A 12,196-nucleotide genomic window follows, 5' to 3' on the forward strand; every position below is an offset into this window, starting at 1 on the left:
CTTAAGTGCCTTTGGTAGCCAGGATTTTACCCTAAATAAATTTTAACCAAGTAATTAATATACACATTTTGACAGCACTGTTGACTGCTATAAAATCTCAAAGGGGTTGTGCTTTTGGATGCAGCAAAGAATACAAACCCTCTCTTCTTAATAGGCCAGCGTTTTCTTCCTCCGAAGATGAAGCACCTTAGAATTGCTAATGTTTATGCACATTGCATTAAATAATTTTTATATAAATATGCCCTCCAGTTTATATGTTGCCAATGAAGCTCTCAGTCTCAAGCTCTGGAACTTGGCATGTTCTGGGAATTGGGATGGGAGATTTATTCACCACTTCTCTTTCCCTTGTTACTTCTGTTAATAGTTCATTTTGATACCACACCATCTTTTTGGAATTGACCTCAGCTTGATTATGCTTCTGCCCCACCTAGATACCTTTGTCTGGCTCCCTCCTTCCCTTTGGAACTGGGCTGGCTACTGAGTTCAAGCAGCTTTACAGAAGTTTTGTAGCACTTGGGTTCAGGAGTACTGTACACACACTGCTTCCAAACTGTAGGGGTTGCTGCATTCCTTCTCCAAAGGACTGACACCATGAGGAGCTACTCCCCTCCAAAGGCAGGCTTTGGATTTTCCAAATATTTTGTAACACTAAATAGTTCCTACTTAGCAAACAGAGAGTCAGATTGTTCCACTGTTGCTACAATGAAACAGATGATATCCAATGTTAGCCATGATGGAGAAAATAATAATTTCATAAAGCTGTATTATTTTGATGACTGCCAGACCCTCCAAGTGTCCCTATTTTCCAGGGACATTCCTGGATTTACAGAAGCCATCCTGGTTTCTGATTTGATCTCAGAATGTCCTGCTTTTCCTTAGGACATCCCTATTTTCATCAGAGAAATGTTGGAGATGTGAGCCAAGGAGATAATTAACAATACAACCTATAGAAGACACCTGAAGGCAGCCCTGTATGGGGAAGTTTTTAATGTTTTATTATGTTATATATGTTGGAAGCCACCTAGAGTGGCTGTGGCAACCCAGCCAGATGGGTGACGTATAAATAATAAAATGATTATGATGATGGAACAGGAAGTCCCTATTTTTATTGAAGAAATGTTAGAGGGTATGTGATTCCTTTTTAAAAATATTTTATTTTCAAATTTTACAATCACAATAATTCATAAATTCAGTGCTTTTCCAAAAAAGAAACATTATAGACTCCCCTGCCCCACCCCTGGATTCCAATCTTTTCCCACATAATTTCTTGCATCTCATTTTATCTCCAAACTCTTTGTTTTCTCTCTTGTTTATCGTAATTCCCAATTATTTAATTACATAAATGTTATATCAAACCTGCTAATGTTTTAATATATTTACAGTGGTCTTTTAAATAGTCTATAAATTTCTTCCATTCCTGCTCAAAATTTTTCTCATCTTGATCTCTGATCTTTGCAGTCATCTTTGCCATTTCAGCATAGTCCATCATCTTAATTATCCATTCTTCTTTCATTGGTATCTTCTCCTTCTAATTTTGGGCTGAGGTTATATGATTCCATTCTCGTTTCAACCTATAGCCTAGCTAAACTGAAAAGCCCTATGCCTGCCTACCTTTTACAGTACGGAACTAGCTGCTTTTAGGTACTGTATGTAGTGAATGGTTGTTCTGGAACACTGAAAAGAATAAACTGTTAGAATCTATGATGGTCATTGTATGCATGAAAAGAGAATTAGCTAGGCATTGCAATTGTGATTAATCTTGAATTGTTTTGTAGACAGATGAAAGAGGATATTGGAAGACATTTAATGAAAAGGAAAATTAGTCCAAGTCTTAATAAAGACATTGAAAAATGATTACCATATTGGCCTGAATATAAGCCTCACTTTTCCTCCAAATTCCAACCGTGAAAAGTTAAAGTGTGGCTTATATTTGCAACCTTATGGTATGCAGCCAGGTGCGCAGGGCAAATAGTGCCAGGAGTGCATAGTCCCCCTGTCCTCTCCCCCAAGGCTGGGAAGGGAGAGAGCAAGGAAGGGGAAAGGCCATCGGCAATGCAGCACGGCTCTCCCCCCCCCCCCCCAGCCCAGTATGCAGCCAGGAGCAGCAAGGAATGGAGCACCTTATTTTCAGGTATTTTTTCTTTTTTCTCTCCCCCCCCCCCCCCCCAATTTTAAAGGTGCAGCTTATATACGGGCCAATACGGTATATGTAATCACATGATATTATGATGAAGGCTGATCTGAAGAGCCAAATGATTTTGATTGGTTCAGGATGATGACATTGGGTTACAATTGTTAAGATTGTTGTAAATCTTTTATTGGTGAATAGAAATCACACACTTAATCTGGAAGTGTATAAAAAACATTGCTTTTGGATGTGGTTCTTTGCAGCCTCATTATTTTTGAGGCTGCCCCTATGCACATTTGTGTTTCAAAAAAGGTCTATATTTTCACTTGAAACCCTCAAACTTTTCTTTTGGGTTTCTGGAATGGATGCCTCCAGTCTAGGAAACCCTTTTAAATTTATCCAACAGTCATACACAAGTAACTTACATTAATTAATTTCAATGATTCTACTCTGAGTGTAATTTTGTCTTATTTCCCCCGTCTCATCTGCAGTTTTTTCCAGTGTCTATTTCTGTAAGATTTAATTAACTGTCAGTGACACTAACCTCAAAGTAAACTTCTTTCTTAAAAACAACAACTGATTATTCAATGGGAGCAATCCAAAGTCAGTGACAAGGATTTGGGGTTTGGTTATTTTAATCAGTTAGGCATCTATTTATTTTTATTTTCTGCTTTTAAAACTGATACAAAGATTTTATCTTTGTGTATCTGTAATGTTCCGCCCATCTCAATAACGAATAGCCACTTTGTTTCTGGTGGGAAAATAAGATTTATGCAAAGCACTGTCTGATCTTCCAGACCATAAAATATGTCCTGATATATTGCTACCCTTTTTTATTCACATTATTGGATTGCTCTTGTCATTCAAGATGTAAAGGGCTGGCACCCAAAACTGCTATCTATTTCAAGGTCTCGCAACAACAGTAGTTGAAATTCTTATTCAGCTTGCATTCTTACCTCAGTATTGTTTTAATTTCGTGTAAGATTGTTTTTCTTACATATTGTGATATCATTTTTCAACATATGTGAGTATACTGAATGTAATTTTGTTATGAGTATGCAAAATATTTGATTACTCTTGATCTATAATTCAGATATTATGTTTGTGCTCACCATTCATAAACTTAGAAAATGTTCCTCAGTCGCTAGTGAGGTATGTGCCAAGATCTGTTGTTACATTGTTGCAATTTAAGGAAGCTATCGTGTTTCTTTTAATATTATACTAATTAAGAAGCTTCCTTTTGCAGTGACAGACTGTATCCCTTTTTAATTTTCTTAAAGTTCATAATAAGAAAAATGAAAAGAAGGATTAACCCATAAGCCTCTTTGTCTCAAACTTGTTTTCTTAATTAAAATGCATTATTCTTACTAAGATGTTAATATATCTTGTCATTTCAAGTTGTTATATCTGTGGAGAAAACTTTAGCATTTCCTACCTCCAAACAGCCCCTCTTATCTTGGATCATGTACAAATTTTGATAGTAATGATCTTCATAAATTATATCTAAATATATAATATATTACAAGGTTGAAACTGTTAATACTGGGAAAAGAAAGATTTAAATGTGAAATGTATACCTTTTTTAAAAAATGAATGACTTTAAGCAGTGCTTTTTTCTTTAAAAAATGTTTAGAGGTACTCTTGCTTTGACTCAAGAAAACCACCATTTTATAGTTCAAATCGGGGAAAATAAATACAGTAAATGGACAGAAGTACAAAGATTCACAAGATGTTTAGGGGTATGCATACCCCTGCATCCCCCCCCCCCCGAAAAAAAGCACTGACTTTAAGTGTCAAGGCTTTGGGGGAGAGAGTACGAACCAAAGATAACCCCCCCCCCAAAAAAAAAAGAAGAAGAGAGAAGAGTTTGGATTTGATTTCCCTCTTTATCACTACCCGAAGGAGTCTCAAAGCGGCTAACATTCTCCTTTCCCTTCCTCCCTCACAACAAAAACACTCTGTGATGTGAGTGGGGCTGAGAGCCTTCAGAGAAGTGTGACTAGCCCAAGGTCACCCAGCAGCTGCATGTGGAGGAGTGGGGAAGCGAACACAGTTCCCCAGATTACGCTCTTAACCACTACACCACACTGTCATGCCTTCTGTCATACTGTTCTCTTTGTCTGGTGCAGCCTCCCCTTCTTTGTATACCAAGCCGCCTCCTTCATGTAAACCTTTGTAAACTACCAGAATAGTTCTGAGCATACTGTGGTTGCGGCATAGTTTAGAAGTAGCAGCAGTTCGAAAAACATGTTAACAAACATTAATCACATGATGATCACATGTAGACAAGTGAGGGTCTTGGAGGAGAGCATCACTCTGAGGAGGAGGGAAATGATCCGTTAAAATGGAGCCATTCTTTGGGGTGTGACAAGGCAAACAGATATCCTTTTGCACTGAGTATAATCCTCCTGGGGGGTGGGCTGGGGGTACTGGTAGTGGTTGATTCTGTATTTAGTGACATCTATCTATGTCGCTGGGCTTATGAAGGACATGCAAATTACATGTTGGCTTGATTATCTGGTGCAAAGGTTGCAGATGCCACATGCCATCTAAATTGTGCTGGGGAGGAGTCAGTGGTTGTTGTGAATGCTGCACGACACTAATGACATGTGAAAATGCAGTCTGTGGTCCTAGAGAAGACAATTTTAGATTGCCAGGTAGGAGGTAGAAAGCCAGGACCTACAGGGTGGCTTTCTCTGAAATACTACTTGTTCCATTCATTAGCCCAGTTAGGGTTAGTTAGTGGCAAGAAAAAGGTATTCTGTTCATTGGCACTATTGTACATCACATGTTCCAGGGCTGCTCTGGTACAGTTTCCAGACTAAGCTCTAATTCAAATTTATACTAATTAATTTAAGGAGGAGGAACAAAGAGTAGTAGTTTATAGTGCTGCATTCCCCCCCCCCCCAGTCTCTTGAAACCCAGATTCCAAATGTTCAAGAGAAATAAAGGCAGAAATGTCAACAATGGCTTCATTTAAGAAGTGAAAATAAATTTAATAGCTGAGAGTCCTGCTCCGGAGAAGGAAAAACTGTTAATGTAGTGCCAGCTAATAAAGATATACTGTACTGAATGTAAGTAGGTTGGGAAAGTAACTTGGCAATCATATTCAGATGGTGAGCTTCATCTTGGGGAATGGAGGAAGAGATTCAGGCTGAATTCTGTTGCTTTCCTTTTATACTTGCCTTGTGATTATTGGAACAAGGTGCTACTCATATTCTTTTCAAGTGTACATTGAATGTGGCTTGACTTCTTGTACATTCAAAATTCAGAGCATTTATATATATAGTTGAAGATGTTAATGTATATTTTGGGGACAATGGCTGTTTGATAGTTCTCTGCAAGTGTTCCACATGCTTAATGTTAACAGGATAAGAACAACCTATAATGCTGTTATCCATTCTCAGAGCAGAAACTGTACTGCGTTAGACTGTGTTCAGCAAAAATTCACCTTATGATGAATAAACCACTCATTTCTTGAGCCTTGCTGCTTCAGCTCTACAGGAGTTGTTAATGGCCTAATATGTTCTGCGGGTGCTAAAGCCACAGCCAGTTTTGCATGATTATTGACCTTCACACATTAATGTACAGTGTGCCAGGCAGTCTGCTTTACAAATCTAGCTTTTGAATGTAGTTCTTGACTACATGATACATGAATAAGAGAAACATATGTTACAGAAGTACATGTGTTAAAGCCAAATCTAGTACAATTGCTTTCATGAAAAGTACATTTAGGGATTGAGCAAAGGTAGAAAAACCCCCACAAGAGTTCTCTCAGAAATGCTCATTTATCTAAAAGCTGAGGTCTTTAATTGCTTCTTCATTTAATAGGGCCCAAATTATGCATTTTTAAATACCGCGAGTATCAACTTGAAGGATTTTTAGAAGGTGCTTAATTTTTCAATTGGAACCAGTGTTACTTTAGGTTGAGAGTATCCTTATCAAAAACCAATAGCCGGGATAGCAAGGATAGCAAGGACAGATAGAAACAATATATATTCAAAGTGATATATGGGACCTCTAGCCTTGCAACTTAGATATACCAGTATTTATGGTAAATTATAGTTCCTGATTAGTGGTCAAGAAATATTTTATGTGGCACCTGACAATCATCTTATAGAGATGATTTTAAGGGGAGAGTTTTGATTAAGGAGCTCTTTTTCTAAGTTTAATAAAATAAAAATAAAGTACAACCAGTGTTCATATCCATAGAAGCAATTCCACTTGTCTTGTCAGCCTCTTCCCTCCCTCCTCCCTTACCTTGCTCTTTCTACTATAGGTAGAAATGAACATTAACTGGTAGACATAGAAAAGCAGACAACACAAACATTTTTATCCCCCCTCATTTTATTGTGGTGTTATTTACAGATTTATTGGAAATTGCTCACACTCTCTTTCTGCTTCCCTCTCTCTACAAACTATCCCTGTCCTGATTCCTATCACTACGCTGCATTTGACTATATTTGTGCTTTCACAGAGTTAGTGAGCGAGAGGCCGCATTAGAAGCAGCCCTAAGGCTGCTACAACAATTCTACCTGGATCTGGAAAAGTTCCTCGCCTGGCTTACAGAAGCAGAAACCACTGCCAATGTTCTGCAAAATGCCACACACAAAGAGAGAATACTAGAGGATGCCCAAGGGGTTCGGGAGCTCATGAAGCAGTGGCAGGTAAGTCAAGTGATTTGAATTATAGAATTCTTTTATACTATGAGGAATGAGCCCTTTCAGCTTACGGGAAAGGGATGTGCTCACTTTTAAATTGTGTTTCTCTGTGTTAATGGCACTGAGTGCTATAAAGGTGTGTTTTATTAATAACAAAGAGAACGATGAACATGCTTTTTATTTAAATCTTCTTTAAGGGAGTGTCTGATGTTTAAATAAACAGAATATTAAGAATTCAAGTACTGTTTGCAGGGGAGAGAAGGCAAACAACATTTGCTAACAGATGCTTCTATGTCACACATATAACTGAAACAGATTCTTGACAGACCTTTGGCGTAGATGAGCATGCTGTACATCTTTTGTGCTTATTACAGTAATGTAAAATCTGTCTAGATGTTTCTGGTTTGCTTAGCTGAACTAGTTTAGTTTTCTATGTCACTGGCAAAATTAGGACTTATGTCTAGTACATGCCGATGAGATGAAACTGAAACAATGTCTTAATTTTCACTAGTTATAGATAATTAGGGCACACATTTGTTTCCCCCACTAGAAGCAAACAAAAAACAAAGGCATCTTCATATCAGGGTTTCTTTCAGACCCAGCTTTTAATAAAATATTCAGTTGCCACATTTTAAGTGGCACTGCAAGCAGGCTTATATTTCCATTGTGTTATGATTATGCATCATAATGTCCATGGTTTTGATCATAATGTGCCTGTGTGTGTCTGATTTGCCAAGCCAAGATGTGTATACAGAGCACAGCACTATAGTGTAAAATATTTTTACAGTGTTATTAGATGCCGGTTGGGATTGCATAATTAACTCTAAACATAAGAACTCTACTGTGTAAAGACCACATGAGTTAATTTGTTGCTGAATTAATTTTTATGGCTTTATTTCATAATAAAAAACCCTACCTTTTATAGTTATTTGGTTGCTAGCTTTGTTATGGTGCCAACATGTGATCTGACAAGGCATTACCTTGTTCCCCTACATGTATTCATGTACTATAACCCTAGAGGGAACTCACACATCTTTCTCATGAGGGGACTGTACTTACATCTAAAATTTTCCCTTTAGAAATTATAATGGAGGTGCAAATGCAGTTTTGCAAGTCATTTACGTACCAAAATTTATGTTACTCTAGGAATAGGGTCGAATTAACAGTATAATCCTGTTCCTACTAATGTTCCCTGATGTAGAGCCATATGTACTCATGGTTGTATCCAGTGCTCACTTTGTGCTAACAGAAATACTTTCTCCAGCATAAGGAAAAGCACTTCATTTTCACTAATCCCCCCCTCCTGCCTTCTATACCATATTCCATACCATTCCATAGAGTCCCTCAACCCCAAGGGAAAGTTTTTGGGAGCCATAGGGGGATGTGTTGAATAGGAGGGATCAGCAAAAATGAGGTACCCTGCCTTGCACAAGCATAGAGCCACCATTGAATGCAACCCTCAAAACAAATTTAGTAATGTTGAGACACAGATATATAACCAAAGCTGGCCTTCTGTCACTAAATATAACCAAAGCTGGCCTTCTGTCACTAAATGTTAATGCCCTTAGATATATGCTTGAGGCAGACACTCTTTGGTGGGTATAAATATAGATATTTACAGGCTATAGATGTGTGTTTTCTAATGGTGTGAAATACTGACCACCAATATATCAAATGTTCATTCACAGTGTACAATGGGGATGAGGGCATGTGATATTATTGCACATTTTGTTGGCATACCAATGTAATTATATTGTCTTTGCATTGTAAATGCAGTGTTAAATAGCATCTGTACGGAAGCATAATTTGTCAGAGCTGACAATAACATAAAAGTTGAAGTGACTCACATCTTTGCCATGCTTTCTGGAGATTTCATATATATATATATATATATATATATATATATATATATATATATATGCACACACACACACACACACACACAATAACTAACTGTTAATCAGAGGAGTTGTGTAATTACATTTTATGTTTGATTGTCTAATTTAAATACATCATGGACTCCCTATGAGGCCTGAACTGATACATACCCATATTAAAGGAATGGAAGTAATGAACTTTATTTTCTGCTTTAGTACTTGTGGTGATGTGAAATCTCCGCTGTGTTAATTACCCTTGTGGGCTTGTGGCAATAATTATATGTGACATTGCCTTCCAGATCTGTGATATTAGATGTAATTCTGAAATTGGCATAGATTTATCCTGTTATTTTATCAGTGTAAACATTATATATTAAACCTGTAGATCAATTTAATTAGCTGTTGATAGCTCTCTAAAACTTAACAAGTAAGCTTGCATGTGACAACTATCATTATTTGAGACAAAACCCTGAAAGTGGTTCAGGTTCTGAAGTAGGTGCTTTACGCCAAAGTGAAAACTTCTGGGTTTCGGTTTAATAGTAATAATATACAGAAGACAAAGTTCAGCAAAATATCTAGTAATCTCTCCCCCCCTCTAAATCTAGTAATCTCCCCCCCCCCCAATAATAACACAGGAACAGTTTGATGGACTATTCTAACGGCCCATCTGGTCCAACAATCCTGTTCTCACAGTGGCCAGCCAGATGCTTGTAAAAAAAGGTAAAGGGACCCCTGACCATTAGGTCCAGTCATGAGCGACTCTGGGGTTGCGGCGCTCATTTTGCTTTATTGGCCGAGGGAGCCGGCGTATAGCTTCCGGGTCATGTGGCCAGCATGACTAAGCCGCTTCTGCCGAACCAGAGCAGCGCATGGAAACGCCGTTTACCTCCCCGCCGGAGCGGTACCTATTTATCTACTTGCACTTGGACGTGCTTTCAAACTGCTAGGTTGGCAGAAGCAGGGACCGAGCAACGGGAAATCACCCCGTCGCGGGGATTCGAACCGCCGACCTTCTGATCGGCAAGCCCTAGGCTCAGTGGTTTAACCCACAGCACTACCCGCATCCCCAGATGTTTGTAGGGAAACCCATAAGCAGAACCCAAGCACAAGAGCACTTTTGCATCCTGTGATTTCCAGCAACTATTACAGGGAGGCATACTGCCTCTGAAAGTCATGGGTCCCATTTTGCCGGGTCCCATTTTGCCTCCGCCCCCGGGCTGGTGATGGACAAATGTTGTCCTCATCTTCAAAAATGGGAAAAAGAAGACCCAGGTGACTACTGACTGGTCAGTCTGACGTCAATACCAGGGAAGGGGTGTACAGATAATTAAATGGTCAGTTTGCGAGCGTTTCGAAAATGATGCTGTGATTACTAAGATGGTAAGAGCTGCTTGACAGTGGAATGGACTCCCTCGGAAGGTGGTGGATAGACTCTCCTTCATTGAAGGTTTTGAAGCAGAGGTTGAGTGGCCACCTTTCATGGGTGCTTTAGTTGAGATTCCTTCATTGCAGGGACTAGATGACCCTTGGGGTCCCTTCCAATTCTACCATTCCGTGGTTCTATGAAAGTTCTTCCTTGAATCTCCTTTCGTGTAATTTGAATCTATTGGTTCCTTGATTTCATTCTGAATGTCATGATCTCCTTGGACATTTTGATCAGGAGAACAATGGGTTGATATTTTTTATCTATTGCCTTAGAAACATAGGGTGCTTTTTGTCCCTCAGGACACCGCATTTTGAATCACCACACTATTTGTAATTTTCTCAAAGGAATAGAAGTCAGCTGAAATGGGTGAACATGTGATAAGTACCTTATAAAACGTTTCCTAGTTTCCTAGTCCACCTAAATTTACAATCCGAGCAATTTTTAAAAATTTAAAAGGGTAAAAGTTTCTCGTATCTTCCCTTAAATGTGTTAATGCAGTCAGTTCCTCCAGGTACATTTGGGTAGAGGGATATGCATTTGATGAAAAGTTTTGAAAATGTCCCCATGCTTTTTACACTCCCATGAGTGCTAAGGAGTCATTATAGCTCCAGAAATTGTTGCTATGCTTTGCGACTATTGTACTGCTGAAGGGGTTTCCTTATGTTAAGGAAAGGTTTATTCTCAGAATAGCATCTTCATGCATAAAACAGGAGCCCATTTATATCCAGAATTTGCTGGGTTGCAGCCTTGAAATCAGAGCAGCACTTCAGTAGATATTATAAGGCTATTTTAGGAGGCTGTTTTTATGCAGAGTTTCACTTTTGAGGCTTTTTATGGAGTATGGATAAGAAAACAGTATTCTCCGTAAGTACAGCTATAAGATGCAGGCTCTGCTGAATGACAGGATGTATACACCTTAGCTAATGCTTAACAGTCATTACCTTAGGCCTGCTAATGTAAAAGCCACTTCAATTTGGGAGCTTAGATACAAGACCATGTTATATTTAACCTGCTTTAATGGTATTTTATTAAATGTAAACAAACAAGAGGCCCTTCTATCGTACTCCTCCGGATGAGAGAAAGGCTTTCAGTGGGTCACAGCCCAAACCTGTGTATGTTACTTGGAAGGATAATTAAATTCATTGGAACTTCTTATCCATTAAGTGGCTGCAGGATTGTAGCCTATAACATTAGATAAATTATTAGAATTGATTATTCAGCCGCTGCACAAAAATGTATTTAATGAAATACTGAAGAAATGTTTTGGGGGTTTTTTTCTCAGTTCGGTTCTTTTGCTTATTACTTCCATCTTTCTTTTCCTCCTTTACCTCTACAAATTTATCCCATTCTGTAGGCTCCTGAATCTTTTAATTATTTCTAATGACACCACATCTTTCATTCTGCCTTTCATTCCACATGCTTTCACTTTCACTACCTTTCACTTCTGGGGTTCTATATCATTTTAAATGGACCTGTTGCATTTTGTTTCTTCTTACCAGGCCCATGCAGAGCTTGTGTGAGGCCCATGGCAGGAGTCTTGTTAGAAGAAAGTTATGAACTGAAATGAAAAACATAGCTGGTTCCTGCTGTGGTCCGCCAGCCAGCTTAGCCCTCCAAGGCCCAGAGCAAGCTGCCCACGCTGCCTGGGCCTGCTTCTGACCACCACAAAATCTCACTATTAACTTGTTTTCCTCTTACATCCACATGCACAGCTAGTGGAAAGTATATTCCACTTGTAAATTCTAAGCTTAATTTTTTTATTCTCAGTACATTTATCTTTTCCATGTAATCAGTTGAAATGAATATCTGACACTGGTGTGGCTAGCTTCCAGCCTGAGGGCCAGATTCACCTCCCCAAGCAAGTTCCTATGGCCCCTGAAGGCGCTATCTTGCTCTCGCTCTCGCTCTCTCTCTCTCTCTCACACACACACACACACACGGACTTAGTTTCTGCTTGTGCAGGGATGGGGGAATGTAGTAAAAATTGTCTTCAGTCATAGAAAACCCTAATGAGGACATCTGAAGTCATGAGTTAAAATTTCACATACTTGCATTGTGCCTGTGTGCTCGGGTTTGTGTGTACTTATTTGTTTTATTTAACTAG

The 12,196-nt window shown here is 38.8% G+C and overlaps 1 protein-coding gene across 9 annotated transcripts in view; it reads left to right on the plus strand.

Moving 5' to 3' along the window:
• The window catches only part of DMD (dystrophin), a 985,465-nt gene that overhangs the window by 758,821 nt on the left and 214,448 nt on the right, over nucleotides 1-12,196 (plus strand). For all 9 annotated transcript variants that reach the window (XM_077927390.1, XM_077927397.1, XM_077927392.1 and 6 more), the window contains exon 55: nucleotides 6,606-6,795. In XM_077927390.1, coding sequence (XP_077783516.1) covers nucleotides 6,606-6,795 — 190 coding nt within the window. The remainder of the gene's footprint in view (nucleotides 1-6,605; nucleotides 6,796-12,196) is intronic.

Source organism: Podarcis muralis, chromosome 4, assembly GCF_964188315.1.
Source record: "Podarcis muralis chromosome 4, rPodMur119.hap1.1, whole genome shotgun sequence".
Lineage (NCBI taxonomy): Eukaryota > Metazoa > Chordata > Lepidosauria > Squamata > Lacertidae > Podarcis > Podarcis muralis.